The sequence below is a fragment of the Leptopilina boulardi genome, unplaced genomic scaffold (assembly GCF_019393585.1).
Source record: "Leptopilina boulardi isolate dan_hultmark-lab unplaced genomic scaffold, ZJU_Lbou_2.1 LbouV2_213, whole genome shotgun sequence".
NCBI classification, from domain to species: Eukaryota; Metazoa; Arthropoda; class Insecta; order Hymenoptera; family Figitidae; genus Leptopilina; species Leptopilina boulardi.
The window spans coordinates 3,140,209-3,157,569 of NW_026137767.1; the positions used below are offsets into that span (position 1 = coordinate 3,140,209).

Sequence of the window (17,361 nt, forward strand, 5' to 3'; positions counted from 1 at the left end):
ATGGTGAATATGATACTATATACGAGTCAAATAATATGTCTAACAATGACTGCTGTATATGTTTTCATTATCATGGTGTTTTTCGTTTTTTGGATTTTTCTCGAAAAATAATGACTTTTGGTAAAAAATGCATAAAACATAAAATGTGTATTTTTTTGAGATCTACAACTTTTGTCTAAAACTTTTTTCGAAATTTTTTGTTTTTTACGAGATAATCGTAAAAAACCATTATTTTATGGTGTTTTTTATGGTTTTTACCATGATAATCAAATTTGCGCCAATTTTCACTATCATTTTCGTAATCAGCGCACCAAAATACGTTAGTATACCAAGTTTCATTAAGATCGGAGGTACCCCTACTTCGGAAGTACACCCTTAATTCCTCTCAACAAGTTAATCCTTACGGATTTTAATGAGATTCGGAATCAATCAATAAAACTATAGTGAAGTTAAAGAATCGGTATAAACAATAAAAACTAAGTGAACTATTTAAAATGTTTATACTAATTATGTTGTGAAAATACCTTTAAACCAACCGTTGGTTGTTCCAGCACAACTTCATCTGCAAAATCTTAAGGCGTGTACCATTGGGGTAAAAGAGACAAAAGATATTTCCATATCTTTTACTCCAATGGTACACGACGCAAGTATACTCGGGATCGGTGAGGTATACAAGCGCTTTTATTCCTGACCATTTATTTTTTGTGTTCAGCGAGATTGTAGACGGACCATTATATAGTTTTATATTCACGACGGAAACATACTCGGGATCGGGAAGGTGTACAAGCGCCTTTATCTTTTATCTTCAAAAAAATTTTTTTAACAGTTCCCAACCCTGGTATTCTGCGCCTTGTGAAATATCGTCTGCTCTAGTACTAATCTATTACATTTTGTAAACATTAGTTTGGCTGCCTGTAGGATGTCAAAAAGTTATTAATGCATTGAGATAGGTTAATAATTGCATAAATACATCAAAGAATAATGGATACCGTTCCAAAGGAACTCAGAGGTTTGAGGGCATGCTTGGTTTGCTCTCTTATAAAGGTACACATATATGTCTAAGCATAGGCTAAATAAATTTTTTATTTAAAACAAAAACAATAAAATTCAATTTTTTTTGTAAAATATAACAATTTTAATAGGTGTCACTGTCCCTGTAAATTTTTCGTTCTAAATTACATAATAAATGTGTATAACTTTATAATTATTATTTATAGTTAAAATACTTTAATTATTATGCAAGATTTAATGGGAGAGACCGGTAAAATTTTTACTGTCATTATTTAAGATCTAAATTATAAAAAATTTTAAAAAAAAATTATTTTTGATCATTTTAGAAGTTTTAATTTTTGCAAAAAATTGAAATTTTTTAAAATCTATACGATTGATCATTAAAAAAAGGTTATTAAAAATCAGGAATGAAAAATAATAGAAATTATGAGAGAAGTTTCAAATTTTTATTTTTCGTGAATTTCAAGTTTTATTTTAAAAATTGATACCCTCTAAAAATAAAATTATTTTTTTATAAGTACTTATTTCTATGGAAATATTTATTTATACTTATATATTAATGTACCGTAAAATGGGGTAAAGTCGGCGTTTGCGGGTAAAGTCGGCCGGCGCTTTAAACACTTAAATATTGTATTTCATTTATTAATTTACATTAATTCTAACTACATTTTTAATAAAACTCGGATTTCTTCTGGAAAAAAGTAATAGTTAAACTTTAAAATGATTTAAAGCGCCGGTCGACTTTACCCCATTTTACAGTATTTATTAATTTAAGAATAAAAAATATTAATAATTAATTATTTTTATAATAGTTGGTAAATAATAAAATTAATTAATCATATAACAATAACGAAAACAGTTGAATTGGTTGATGCAAAAACAACATAAGTCCACAAATAAAAGTTGTCCAGGAATCAATAAAAACTGCTTTTCTTATAAATATAAGAAAAACAATTTTTATTGATTCAGTTCTTTTTTTGCACAACTTTCTATTAAGTTTAAAAATTAGGTACCTATATGACTGAGCTATTTTTTATTAAAATAAGATGTTATATGATGTTTTTGCACCAAATGAAGTGTCAGGGTGTCTAACGGTCAGGGAAAAGTCAGGGAATTTTTTTTATGAATAAATTAAAGTAATTATTAGTTTAAAATTTTTTTTAATTTTTTCTCAAAGCAAATGCAAATTAAAAAGTTGGCCTTCATACTTAATTATTAGGCATGTGATATATCTTATATTCATTAAGTAAATAATTATTTACTGAGTCATTCCATTATATTTCGAACAATGTCGTTGCCGACTAATTTTTAAAAATTATGATACTTTGCAGGGATGATCTTGAAGTTATAAAGATCACGAAATGAAAAGATTTTTACTAAAATTTTTATTATTTACTTTAAAATATGAATTTAAAGTGTACAAGGTGCTGAAAATTGACATTTTTTCAGATAGCAGAAAATATTCGAAAAAACCTATAATTTACCATAAAAGTGTGAAAATTATTATTGCAATTTATTAAGAATGACTAAATTTACTTTTATAAATTGATTTAAGCATTTAAAGATATGAAATAATAGGAAAAACATGATTTTCAATTTCATCTTAAAAATAACCTAATTTTGCTATTTTTATCGATTAATTATGAGAAAGGGTAAATATTAAATTAAAAAAAAACTTACCAAATATCAAGTCATTGCTATTAATTTTCAGATTTTCTTTGTACTTTTTAATTTTTCTCTTTATTTATATAAAAATTTTGAGAAAGAAAATTGCCACTTTGCTAATTTTTGCGATTTTTGAAACTGAATAACTTGTTTACAGTAAAACGGAAAAATCTGGGATTTTGGGAGTATTTAAATATACACTAAATAAACATACTCCAAAAGTCTTGCGTTGGTTTTTGAGCTATTTTGTAAGATAAAGCGGATCGAAATTTCATTACTTTTGAGGCTATATTGACAATAATTTGTTCTTAACTTGAAGTTGGCTCGCAAGTGTTGTCATTTAATATAAACAAATATGAATTTATTACAAGACACGACACTTGCGAGCCAACTTCAAGTTAAGAACAAATTATTGTCAATATAGCCTCAAAAGTAATGAAATTTCGATCTGCTTTATCTTACAAAATAGCTCAAAAACCAACGCAAGACTTTTGGAGTGTGTTTATTTAGTGTATATTTAAATACTCCCAAAATCCCAGATTTTTCCGTTTTACTGTAAACAAGTTATTCAGTTTCAAAAATCGCAAAAATTAGCAAAGTGGCAATTTTCTTTCTCAAAATTTTTATATAAATAAAGAGAAAAATTAAAAAGTACAAAGAAAATCTGAAAGTTAATAGCAATGACTTGATATTTGGTAAGTTTTTTTTTAATTTAATATTTACCCTTTCTCATAATTAATCGATAAAAATAGCAAAATTAGGTTATTTTTAAGATGAAATTGAAAATCATGTTTTTCCTATTATTTCATATCTTTAAATGCTTAAATCAATTTATAAAAGTAAATTTAGTCATTCTTAATAAATTGCAATAATAATTTTCACACTTTTATGGTAAATTATAGGTTTTTTCGAATATTTTCTGCTATCTGAAAAAATGTCAATTTTCAGCACCTCGTACACTTTAAATTCATATTTTAAAGTAAATAATAAAAATTTTAGTAAAAATCTTTTCATTTCGTGATCTTTATAACTTCAAGATCATTCCTGCAAAGTATCATAATTTTTAAAAATTAGTCGGCAACGACATTGTTCGAAATATAATGGAATGACTCTACTATTTATTGAATCTAATAAATGATTTTTTAAACTTGGAACAATTAATTAAATTTTTTTAGTGAAATATTTGGTTTTTAATATAAATAAAAATTATTTGATATAAGTTTATTTTATCGGTTCAACTTCAAATAAAGTAAATTTATTCATTAATACGAATAATTTATTACACAGCCACACAAAAAAAAAAGTTTTTATCTGGGGGTCTGACTATGCCTACTTTATGTTTTTTGGGTCGCTGAATCCGAATTCGAGGTCCGTTTTACCCCATCAGATCAGAATTTTGAGATAACCTCAAAAAACCAATATGGCGGACACTTTTTCGAAAAATTCGTCGGATTTGCGTGAAACTCGTTACTCGAGGATTTTTGGGGTCGCTGATCACGAATCTAAAGTCAGTTTTTCAAAATTCAAAATGGCGGATCCAAAATGGCTGACACATTTTTGAAAAATTCATCGGATTTCTTTGAAACTCGTTATTCGGGGGTTTTTGGAATCGCTGATCACGAATCTGATGTCAGTTTTTAAAATTTCAAAATGGCGGACACTTTTTCGAAAAATTCATTCAATTCAATACCGGCATTACCGGCGGCCCAGTACCGGCGCGGTACCAAGCTGGCAGAATTGCCGGCACCGGCTGGATACTTAAAGTCCGCCGTTGGTATCATGCCGGTTGTAGATTTCTGCCTGGGGAAGGCCAAATATTTTGACTTATTCTGAAAGTTGATAAAGTTTCAAACAAAATAAAAAAATCCATTAAGAATTCTTTTTTAGAGTTTTTTAAAAATATATTTTATTGTTTTTTAAATTATTTATTTATAAAATTGCTGGCCGTTGCGGTGTCTTTTTCTGAAAATGTGTTCAAAACCTAATGTCTTGAAGAAAATAACGAAAATTAGTTGAACGAAAATAAAGTTCAATAAATGCAGAATAGAGGAAAATTATAGAAAAACATAGTTAGAATTTTTTATGACCTAAAATCAATGTTTGAAGTCACAAACATCGAAAAAATTATAAATTTTAGCCTGTAAATCAGAAAATGACCCAAATTAAGGGTAAAACTCGTGAAAAAAATATTTTCATTTAGCACTATTAAAGATCCCAATTGTTAATAACTTTAACAAGAAATTTGGCTCGGTGTAATTTTGTCCTCTACATATTTTTCTAATTATGTTCCAGACATTTGACCAATTTGAGTTAGATGGTTGTGATAACTGTGATGAATTTTTAAGGATGAAAAATAATAAGGATAACGTATTGGATTGCACTAGTGCAAACTTTGATGGGTGGGTATTTTTTCCTTCTTAGTAAATGTTAGAATAATTATTTGATTTGAAATACCGATATCGTAACTTATTATTGATATACTCTTATATTATTAGCCTATTGCATTTAACAAGAGTTTTTATTAAAATGTCTGTGAAACTTAATCATCCAATACGTCTACGGACCAACTTACATCAGAAGTAATCACATTTGTTTGGATTAAGAATTTGAAACAATTAAAATAAAAATACATATGTGACACTTTTCGGAGAAAGGGACCTTAGCTGCAAAAATTTTAGGTTATTTTTAGCCCGTCTAAAAGCGAATTGCTACTGCTTTCTTTTATTTTTATTCGTGTAGTAAAAACTGCAGAATACCACCAAAAGTTTTTAAATCTCCGTTACCAATATGTAATTAGTATATTTTCAGCCGAATTTTTAACAGATCTCAGAAACATTTCCACAATTGAATCTAATTTTTTCTTCTCTGCTGAAACTTCTTGGTTTGAGAAGTACTATTTTTTATGTTCTTCAAATTTATCATTTAATGTTCTTCTAGCGCACATGCTTGACAGTACGCACTTTTTACAATAAGGTCCACTATACATTATTTTTGGGTTTTCCATTTTCTACATTTTTTTCTGGATCTACTTTAATAGCTTTCTCACAGACACTTTCGAACATCGAATTCGACGCTGAGTAAAGATATGCTTTACTATTTTGTCGTACGTTGATTTCACCAAACCTTGACACATATCCATAAGAGCACAAAACTAATTTATGCTTTCTCGTTCAACACCAAGAAATTTCATAGCAAACACGATTCGCCTGTTTATTTTGTAACTGGTATTAATTAACTGTCCTGAATTAATTTCTTTTTGACCACCTAAACCCCAACGCCCGCTTTCTGCAAATGTTATGCTTTGTTTGCACAATCTACAGATTACTATATCAGCAATTGCATGAAAAACTGTCAGAAACTCAACGATTTGAAAGCCTTGTAGATCCAAGAATGTTTGAAAATCACATTCGAGTCTTTCATTTGTATGCATTTTTTTACCATTTCCCTCAATTTCATAGGTATCGAAGTACCAGGGGGCTAGCTTTGATTTTTTGGGTCTGGGTTGTCGCATATGTAATTAATTTTAGTTTTTCAATTAAAATAGGTGAATGTAAAAAATTCTTTCTAAAATTTTTAATGTAATTTTCTTTCAATTTTCAGAATGATTGCTTCTATGAGCCCCGAGGATGGCTGGGTTTCTAAGTGGCAAAGAATTAGTGCGTAAAAGAAAAGTCATTTAAAAAGAGTTGCTTTTTAATCTTTTCTGAAACTTAGTTTCTACAGACAATTGTATTTATATCTATTTATATAGTCATAGAAAGTAGTGAATATGTTTCTAATAATTACTTAAATTTTTAGATCGGTTTTGTAAAGGCGTCTACGCTATTTCGGTCTCAGGACGTTTACCAACAGGAGTAGTGCGAGAAATGAAAAGTAGAGGAATTGTTTATAGATCACGAGACACAAGTCAGCGTTAATATAGAATAAGATTCTATAAAAATAAAGTTCCACTTTATGGATTTTTTTTATAACATTTGCAAAATGTTAAACAGTTCTTTATATTTCATTCTTCTATAATTTATATTAAGAAATTTCATTTGATTGTTTAAATTTATAATAAAAAATTTATATATACCTATAAATAATGAAATACTGTACCGGAATAATGATCTATAGTACAAATCTTAACGAAAGTAATAATATTGTGGAAACATGTGTAAAACTTTTGTCTATCTTAAAAGATTGTATACACGGAAAGAAATAGATGGTACGGGGTACTATTTAGATAGTACCAGGTACCATATTTGATCTTACATATACGGACAGCTATCTAGATTCTATCAATTACTATCCAGATTGTACGGAGTAATATCTAGATTGTAGTGGGTAATATAACCATACTTTTTGTAACATCTTTGATAGTACCGAATAGCATAATGATGGTACCGGATAACATCTACTTTTTACCATCTTAAGATCATAAGTTCTTACCATCTATTTCTCTCCGTGTAATGAAATCATTTATAATATTTACATTTATTACTGGCATTGCGATAAATTTTACACCAAAAACAATCATTCTAATTTAATTAACAGTTTCAATTTAAATATCTTGTAAAATTGCTTAATTATGCCACAGATCGTTAATCTGGTGCACTATTCAACTGGTGTTTATTAATAATTATAATGATTCCTAACCTTTTTAAATAATTCTTTAATGTTTGCACGCGTGCTGAATAATGCGCAATGCGTACCCATACTGCAAATTCATCCTCATGAATTCGCACTCGTGATGGTTGCGTGCATGATAAAACTATTGGAAATTAATGTTCTGTAAGATATTTCACGATGACTAAGAAATATATCAGAGTTTAATACCAGCTTCATTTTTTTGGACATCTTTTGGACCAGACATAGAATCTCTTATGGACGTCTTTTAGTTGCCTTTATAATATCTCAGAGACTTTATTATCATTGTCTCCGGATGTCAACAGACAAGATGAGACGTTTTAAAGACGTCACTTTGCCCACTATAATAATTTTTTTTTAATTTTGAAAAGTTTTTTTCTTCTAATTCTGTAAAAAAAATAGAACATTTTTTTCTCCTAGTAATTTCCTTGAAGGTAATAAAATATGCTTTCGGGTACACTTTACTAAATTTATATGTTCTTCAAAAATTACATTAGTTTAAAATTTACAAGAAAATAAATATTTTTAGTTTTTGTTTCCACTGACCTATTAAAAAATTAAAAAATAAATTTCTTTTTTATATAAAGTTCAAGCCCAAAGTTTACGCTTTAAAATGAATATTTCTTGACCCTTCGTATTTTAGAAAAAAGTGAGAATTAAAATGAAAATATAAAACTTTTTGTAATGCTTTTGATTGCTGTAAGATGGGGATATCCTATTGTACGTAAACTATAATTTATGTAATTCCAATTTCCATCTTTAAATTATTTTAAAGGTAATTAAAAACGATATAAAAATATAAACCATCATTATGATTTCAATTGTTAATGCAGAATTCTATTTTATATTTATAAATGTTTAAGCGCAAGCGCGTTAAGTAAAACTGACATTTTTGTGGCTTTACGTAGGAAACTTAAGTATACTCCCGCCCACCACCTTGCACTAGCTTTAGTAATCAATGAAACGTCAGAGGGTAGTATTGCATTATTGCATTCTACAGAATGCATAAGAGCACAATTTATGTAAATGTTTTTCATTAATTTTTTCTATTAAATGAATTTATTATAGAAACAGCTTTCCAAGTGTTTTTATTGCTCTAATTTTAAATTTTAAATGAAGTTATGTATCACAAGGACGTTATAGAATTATTGTTTATCAAGTGAGTGAGTGAATTATTGGAACAATCATAACAAACAAAACATATTATTTTTCAAGACACAATTATCAAAAATTAGTTTTTTTAAATTAAATCTAACTTTGTATATTTTAACATCTATTTATATAATCTAGTTTTATAGATTTGACATTATTGAAATAGATAAAAAAAATTTATTGTAGTAAAAATGTTATTTATATAAATCCACATTTATATTAAAATTTTTTAAACATTATTTTTCGACCATCAACGTTTGGCCTCCTCAGATTTACATACTAAAAATTAATTATTACTTTTGTGATATATATTATTATTTCTAATTATATGTTTCAAATTAAACATGAGCTAATTCTTAAATAAAAATATTAAATAATTTTTACATGTAAGGTGTTCTTTATTTAAAGTTAATTTTTGGAAGATGGAAACATTAATATTTATATTAACATGTCGTTGTAAAAATTGTAAACAGTAATAAGATTTATGTTATATATATATATATATATTGAATACAAATGTTGACAAATAAACTAAAGTAAACCACATTTACAGGAGATGGTGAAAATAAATAATTATTATGAGAATAATCAAAACAACGTGATACGTACAGATTAAGAAAAATAAAGATGAGTAATCAAGTTAAATTTTTATCTTTAAAAGTAGTAAGTGTTTTTGGAAACCTCGATTGTTTGACTATTTAAAAAATGGGGAGTGGAGAAGTTAGCGAAGTTTCAACGATATTTCATCCAAGGAGATCAAGAAGGCCTAGTATAGTTCTGAGCGACGATCAACCTAATCACCCTTATACCAGTCCTGCTCAAATTCTTTTAGATTCTTCAGGTACCTGTTATATTTGTAATTAATAAAAATTGTAATTTAATATAATAATATAAAAGCCTAAGAGGAAAAAAATTTATTTTTTCGACAATCCATTTGCAATAATTGTTTATTATTTGTATTGGAAATTTGAAACTTTTTATAATATAATTTGTAAAGTTATTTATTTTTCGTTTTGCAATCGTGTTTTTGCATGGATACGGACAATTTTTCGAATTTAGAAAATTTATAGGATAAGGATCCTTGAAAGTATCAGTTTTTTGAAACTGACAAATTGAATTTGATCTTGTACTTTTCTACTAACATACCTTTTGTAAGTTTAATGCAATTAATAATTTCTTCAACTTCACAACGATTCCATCCTGTTATATCAATGCCTTTTTATTATATTAAACATTTGATTAAAGGAGCAACTAAGGAACTCCTCCCTCCGATTTAGATGCTTACGTAGTACTTGAATGACCCCTATTTTTATATTGTTTGTTATTTCTTTTCATTTTAGTAAAGTCAGTATTGTATTTATCAAAAAGGAAAAAATTTGACACGATAATTTTGACGACAGTACAATTTAGGTGGATTGTCACTACAATAAATTATTAAATCCATAAAAAGGCCTTGTAAAATTTTATTTTAATCAACATTAATGAAACGGATGTTAAATAAACAAACAAAAATATTTACTGTTTCAGGAACTGAGCAGCAAAATTTCAAATTAAATAGTGGATGTGGAGAACCAGGAATAGGGTGCAGATCTCATGATTGTGATAGTAATGTTTGTAGTGGGGTAGGTGGTGGTAACATAGCAGGGGGAATTCAAAGGCAATGTCAAGTACAAGGACAACTTTGTCCACCGGTCTCCTATCGTCAACGGCATCGTTTTTCATTAACTAATTGCTATACATCATGTTGTGCTGAATCTGCAAAAAAAGTACTTAAGAACGTACCATAACTTTCTTCTATAGTTAAAATAAATAATTGCATAAGCAAACGTTCTTTCTCTATACAGATATATTTTGGAGTCTGCGTTACGATATGCGTTACTGCAAGCTGGGTTGGAGCAACTCATTGTATAAAATACCTATATTTTTATAAGCCCGAAATTATCAAACAGACTGTGACAGCAAATTCTTCTCTGACAGGACCTCACCATGAACATGTCAGGCATAATTATTATTTATCGTTTAATTATTAAAAATCAATAAATATATTTTACAAATTAAAAAAATTATTTCAATTGCAGCTAGTTCTTCAATACAATGCTCCTTTTTTTACAACATGGTTTTGCACTAATTGGGCAGTTCTCTATTTTCCAATTTATCTTTTATGTCAAGCAAGTGCAAAAAAATGTTCAAATCCTTCTGAAATTATTGCTGAAAGTCTTCGAGGTTTTCGAGATAAAGGTTTTACCGGAGGAAGATTTTTAACCAGATGTAGCTTGTTTTGTGGACTGTGGGTGGCAACTAATTACATGTATATCCATTCCCTGCGGATTCTATTTGCTACAGATGTAATGGCACTTTTTGCTACAAATGTAGCTTGTGTTTATCTCTTATCTTGGGTTATACTTCATGAACAATTTGTTGGAGTAAGAGTAAGTATCAATTATTATAAGAAATTTATAATAGAGAAGATATTGATACTTTTGTTTTAAAAGTAACTGATCCATTTTAGTCGATATAAATATGATACGGAGACAGCAAACATTTATCTAACATAAAAAAATTGATGATCAATTTTATGCAGTAAAAGGGATGGAAAAACATTTATTTTTTACTTTCTGTAATTTATTTTCTTAATACTTGACTTGTATTGTCTACAGCATTGTGTAATTTATAATATTTATATCAATTTTTCAACAGATTGTAGCAGTAATTCTTTGTGATACAGGAATAGCTCTTTTAGCATATATGGATGGAATAACAGGAAGTCCAACCCTTTCTGGCGTCGTACTTGCCGCTGCAGCTGCTGCTGGATCAGCAGTTTATAAAGTAGGTCTTTTTTTCTAACTGAAAAGTCCTTCGGTTTAAGTATTCCAGGCATATTCATTTTTAATATTTAAAAACAACCAATAAAAATTAAATGGCCATTTACAAACACTGCAGTAAGAGACTATTACTATTCGAAAAAAGTGCAAAAGCAGACAAAAATAATTGACTTTTTATAATAAGTCTAGAATCTAAATATTTGACGTTTTTATTTTAATAATTTCACTTGATCTTTTTTCCAATTTAAATGACAAGAATATGACATGAATTAACAAATTTAATTTGTATTACAAGAGTATGTAATTTATAAAAAAATTTTCAGACAATAGGTCAGTCATATTTTTAATTTATATTGTGAACTCTGCAGATAAAATCTGAATTCAAACGCTGCAAAAAAAAGAATTCTATACGAGCAGAAATTATTCGAGGAAACAGTCTAATGCGATATTCATTTACGAAACCGAATTCATTAAATGCCTTTCCTCAATGCAAAACGCCAATGCTAAATTAATTTTTCTTTACTGGGGATTTATTTGAAATTTGAAAATATCTAAGACCAACAAAGAGTAATTAATGTCAATTTAATTAATAAATTTTTTTTTTAGGTATTATTCAAAAAAGTAATAGGTGAAACGACATTTGGTCAAGTTTCGCTGTTTTTCTCGATAATTGGTTTATGCAATGCCGCATTACTTTGGCCAGTTTGTTTGGCACTCTACTTCTCTGGAGCAGAAACAATTCATTGGGGAAAATTACCATGGTCTTCGTTACTTGCGGCCAGTATTCTCCATTTAAGTAAGTAATCCTCTAGTATTATCTGCAGTTACAAATTGGTGCTTTGCAATATTATTTAAGATATATTAATAAAAATACTTATAATTACATGTTATAGCCTGATTTGTAATAAAATAAATAGTAAATATTATTATATTTGATTCCAAGGTAAACTGTAAAAAGTTTTCAAGAAATATCTGGTGCTGTGTTAGCTAATATTTTTATTTATATTAAATAATAATTTTTTCACCATCACGTATTATGATAATGTATCTCCGGAATACTCATCGATCAATTAACATTCTGTTCTTATTATTCTATCCCAAATTAATAAATTCTCCAAAAAGTCTTGACATCTGATTTGACTCAGCGCCAGAAACAGAAATAAATATAAGGAAGCATTTTCAACCAAATAATAAATTTTATAATTAGAAAATAATCATTTATTGTTTACATATATCTACAATCAAAAATAATTGTTTGTTCTTACAGTTTCTAACATGTTGGGAAATTTCAGTATAGCGCTAACATATGATCTATTCATTACACTTGGTTTAATAACAGCTATTCCTGTTTCTGCCGGTAAGTCCTAACAGTATAATATATTATTTGTAATAAGAAAGGGTTTATTACTTTATAAGCAAACATGCATAAAATAAGTTCGGGAGCGATGAAACACCTTTTTTAAACTGTAGCAAATTCTAAAGAAGTTATCAAAAAGTTACTAGCCAACTACTATAACCACAATTGGATTTGTTTTCTTTTTAATAAAATTAAATAGTTTTATTATTTATAATTATTAACTACTTATATCTATAACTTTGTTAAATTTTAAAAACAAATGAATGGGAACAACCAATTTGGAATTAATTTTATATAGTGTGGAGTTTATACTTTATATTGTAAAAGTTACAAATATAAAAGAAACATATATATTATCTTCTTGAGTTACCGTGAACTTAAGATTTTGGAATCGTAATATTCATAAAAAAACTTCTGTTTTAAAATAAATTTAATTTCATATATATAATGAAAGTAACTTGTCTTTTTCAAAAAAAATTACAATGGAGAGCAAACTTCAGTAACTTTAGTGATAGGTTTAACTACAATTTTTACAGAAATATTTTTATTTAAACTAAAGCAAGTAGTTTCAATCAAATCGTCAAAATGTACTAAAACTTTTTGACCCCAGCGTATGGAAATAAAATTTTTAAGTCATTTGGTTATTAAAGCTGATAACTTTTAAATTAACACATGTTTTTACATTTTTTAGCATTAGATGTTGTCTTGTATGGTGCTCACTTTGTTGGTATGAAGTTGGCAGGGATGATTCTAATTGCGATTGGTTTTTTCCTTGTGATGTTTCCAGACAATTGGCCTGATTATATAACACGTTTCCTACGGTAAGTTAATGCATACAAATATTTTCTGTAAGCTGCACGTACATCCAAAAATGTATGTTTTAGCTTATACATATGCTGAGTTAACAGAAAATACAATACGTCGAATTTGCGTTGAAAAAGGGGATGTCATCTATAATTTAAAATTAAATAAAATATAAAATAAAGTTGTTTTCATATTCTATTAGCAGTTCTTCAGGTGTCCTCTTTTTTTACGCAAGTCCAACGTATCATTTTTTTTCCATAAAATTCTTGATGTTTTGTCATTAATGTATAAGTCATTATTATATTTATGCAAGAGTATATTTCCTAATTATTTATCATTACTTTTTCACTAGAATAGAACTAACACGTAGCTTCAAAAAATTGCTTTTTAGTTGCGACAAAATATCAACAGCTAAAGCTTTAAACATTGAAACCTTAATAGAACGAATTTTAAGTATTATAGAAACTTTTGTAACCTCTTTAAATTTTCTACTACAATAACATTTTACTGTTCATGTTTTTCTCTTACTTATTATACCATAAATAATTTTTAAAATCTTAAAATTTATTTAATATGATAATAGAATTCAAACCGCTTCGTAATTGAGGTATTTAAATAAATTTCTCCTAATTTTTATTTAATATTTCTTCAAATTTTATAAATGAAAAATTTTATTGAGGCGAGCATGTATATATATTTACGTGAATGTTCACAAAAGCAAGTGTTTTTCTAGAAATCACATATGCATTTGAAAATATGATATTGCAGAAAAAACTTCTACATGTTCATTGTTCAAAACTCATATATACTTTTGTTTTCAAGATCATATAAGATATGAATTTTTGATAAAGATAACTTTCATTTTTTAGATTGAACATTATAACGTTTATAAATCATGAGACTATGAAAGTAAATTATCACATGTATAAATTTCACGTTTAGAAAATGATAGATGGATACTATTTGAGTGTACTAATATTTTTTCAGAAGCCTAATGAACCAATTTATTGTTTATTTTATATTTTTTTATCAAAAAGATAGAGTTAAATAGTTCTTTACCTAATTATCTTGACCATTTTTTCCTCAACTATTAGAAAGGACCTTTCCACTTTCATGTCTAAATGTAAGGCACCATTCTCCTCTTCTACTTTCCATTGTCATAGGGTTGCCGTGAGTGTTACAATTTTTTCCCATAAAGTCTTTCCAAAGGAATTTGCTATTTAATATCACTTTATGATATTAGGCACTTGTAAGCAGTTGTTTTACCATGTCTTTATATTTAACAAAGAACAAACGTGGTCCTGGAACGATAATATGGCTTCTGTTAAAATTTTAAAACGATTAAATGTGGTTCTATTTATCTAGCGATTTTACGCAAATAATATATATATATATATAGTATTGTTCACATGTGTTGTCCAATTTGGAAGGGATTAATCTGACGTGTTTGACTACTTTATGTGTAAATTCCTATTTATGAAAACTAAGGAGCGAAATCTGAAATAGAATTACGGTTTTTAATGTCCGATTTAGAGAGTACATAGAAAGTGGGCAAAGATGATAAACTAGCGTCTACCAATTGTGAAGGCATATGTGAACTATAGTCATATCTCTATGCAAAAAAAATGGACCGATAGTATCAATAAAAAGTTATCTTTAATGGTTAATAATAATACCAATATTTAAATTATTATTAACTTAAAAGTTTGAAAAGTAAAATAGTTTTTAAAATTAAAAATACCTTAAAATTATTAATAACATGAGAAAAAAGAACCTATAGTTTACAATCTGTAAGTTTAATGATTAAAATTTAATTAGTTTTTTAAAAACCTCAAGGTATTGTATCTGTGTAATTTTTCCAAGTATTCTTTTTCGAACCTTGCTACTTACACCTGTTATTATGATTTTATGCTTGAAATTTGGTGTATTTTATTCAAATATAAACTACGTTTTTTTTAATGTTATTAATTCTTTTGCTATTTCGATTTTTACAAAATAGTTCAAACGTATATAATTTTTTTTGCAATTCAACAAATTCTGTAATGATTTACACCCCTTGCATTCGTCTTATATTAAAATTAATACTTTTTTATTAAGTAATGGTATACTTTTAAAAATATTATTTGGAATATAATCAGAAGTGTTCAAGAATTGTAACTCTTGAGGAAGTACAATATACACTGAAAAAATTCGGTGACGTTGCCTTACTTACTTACACCTGACCGGTCAAAGCTTTTTAATGTAATAATTAATGATAAATTGTTAATTGAGTTCTGATCTTTATAATAAAATTGTTTTATATACTGAGAAAAGTTCAATATGGATGTTAAAATAAACACACGTTCAGATGGTGTACCAAACCTTTTAAGCAACATCGGTACTAAATTGTATCGCATCTGCGCTTTTTGGTGGACAGATACTGTACTAAATCGTTCGTCCCACAAGTTAGGTCAGTGTCCTATTCGATTGGCACTGTTGTTGTTCGATTTTAGTACTGTGTTTGCACAAAATCGAAGTACAATTTTTGTCCCTCAAAAAGTTCAGATAATGAGCAAAATTTCTCTGAATGTATGTATTATAAATTGTGATGAAGAACATTTATTTGAAGAACACGCACGAATCGTAGCGTCTAATAATACATACCCTACCGAAAGAGTGGTACTGGAATGGTACTGAATTGGACTTGGCTTGAGTTCCACTTCAGTACCACTACCTGATAACCCATAAGAAGACATTTTTAAAGTACTTTAACAATAGTTTTAAAGGTATGTTAGAACAGCAAAACGTCTCTCACGATATCCGTGTAAAACAGCAAAAAAAAAACATAATAGTTTGTAGAAAATTTCAGTTAAGTTTGGAAATTATATTGCAATAATCCCTCCTTGAACAATAGACTCCAAGGTCCTTTGTTGAAGGATTACAATTTTAACCCGAGTTTTATTGCTTAAAAAATTTGTAATTTTCATAACTCAACTTTAAAAAATATATATTGAGATTCGTTAATATTTCCAGATTATGAATATCTAAAATTTATCATAAAATAATTACATATAAAAAAGTTATAATTTATCTCGTATACCTTAAGTTTGATAAAAAAATGGACATCATTTTTGAATTTAGCTGCCAAAGGAAATATCATATGCATAATAATGTATGAAAATAATATAAATCCATGAAAAACAAATATAATATTGAAATAAATATAAAGTTTTAGTTTAAACATATTGAAAAAGCTATTCGCTTTTCACTTTTATGAGGGTTTTAACGGTAACTCGACCCTTTTCGCAGGTAAATTTCCCAGTTCCATTTCAGTACCAAAATGCACCAAATTAGTACTGAGTTGGTACTGAGCCCTCAGTTCCAATTTCCCAGTACCAATCCAGTACCACTCTATCGGTAGGGTAAGCTTAATTGTCTACTAAGATGATGGATTCTTTAATATTCTCAAGATACTAGCTGTATGGCAGCGACACCGTATTTTCTAATGTGTCAATCAAACCAAGTTAGGTTAACCTGAATTAGATTGATTGATATTCTCTACTTCCTCAATATATACTTTTAATCAAGTTATCTCTTTGCTAATTATTTAATTATAAATCTTGTTTAATATAATTGCACTGGTCTGCATGGATTTTGTGAATGAAATGCAACATAATATTTCTACTAAATTTTTTTGTACTTCATACAAAAAAAGGGGGGTCGACAACTTTTCATTATGTTACGTGTTTAGAGAAATTGACTTAAACTTCTGATTACAGCGTTTTTAGGTCAGTTTTCGAAAAGTGTAGTGTACATAAGGTACAAAATTTGTTAAAAATTGTTAGTTTATTGAATTACTAAGGACAAAAAAATCCAAGGTTTAAAATTGTAATTACAATATGGAAGACGATTTGTTCGTCTATTAGCTCAAAATATTTATCT

At 27.7% G+C, this 17,361-nt stretch overlaps 3 protein-coding genes across 3 annotated transcripts in view; 2 read left to right on the plus strand and 1 right to left on the minus strand.

Moving 5' to 3' along the window:
- The window catches only part of LOC127278968 (RNA-splicing ligase RtcB homolog), a 77,479-nt gene that overhangs the window by 13,299 nt on the left and 46,819 nt on the right, over positions 1–17,361 (minus strand). The gene's annotated exons all lie outside the window — the stretch shown is intronic.
- On the plus strand, positions 824–6,766 carry LOC127278974 (transcription elongation factor SPT4). Its single transcript, XM_051300986.1, has 4 exons — positions 824–1,044; positions 4,969–5,075; positions 6,277–6,332; positions 6,475–6,766. The coding sequence occupies exons 1-4, from the start codon at positions 982–984 to the stop codon at positions 6,591–6,593; spliced, it is 345 nt and encodes a 114-aa protein (XP_051156943.1). The 5' UTR covers positions 824–981; the 3' UTR covers positions 6,594–6,766.
- The window catches only part of LOC127278967 (putative thiamine transporter SLC35F3), a 29,008-nt gene continuing 19,890 nt past the window's right edge, over positions 8,244–17,361 (plus strand). Inside the window, exons 1-9 of the mRNA XM_051300964.1 lie at positions 8,244–8,464; positions 9,011–9,298; positions 9,985–10,223; positions 10,302–10,451; positions 10,536–10,886; positions 11,155–11,283; positions 11,886–12,075; positions 12,547–12,636; positions 13,328–13,457. Coding sequence (XP_051156921.1) covers positions 9,163–9,298; positions 9,985–10,223; positions 10,302–10,451; positions 10,536–10,886; positions 11,155–11,283; positions 11,886–12,075; positions 12,547–12,636; positions 13,328–13,457 — 1,415 coding nt within the window. The 5' untranslated portion in view covers positions 8,244–8,464; positions 9,011–9,162. The remainder of the gene's footprint in view (positions 8,465–9,010; positions 9,299–9,984; positions 10,224–10,301; positions 10,452–10,535; positions 10,887–11,154; positions 11,284–11,885; positions 12,076–12,546; positions 12,637–13,327; positions 13,458–17,361) is intronic.

Coding starts and splice junctions, on each gene's coding strand:
- LOC127278974 (XM_051300986.1), top strand. CDS start 982: ATGGATACCGTTCCAAAGGAACTCAGAGGTTTGAGGGCATGCTTGGTT. Junction 1,045..4,968: donor TGGTTTGCTCTCTTATAAAG/GTACACATATAT, acceptor ATTATGTTCCAG/ACATTTGACCAATTTGAGTT. Junction 5,076..6,276: donor ACTAGTGCAAACTTTGATGG/GTGGGTATTTTT, acceptor TTCAATTTTCAG/AATGATTGCTTCTATGAGCC.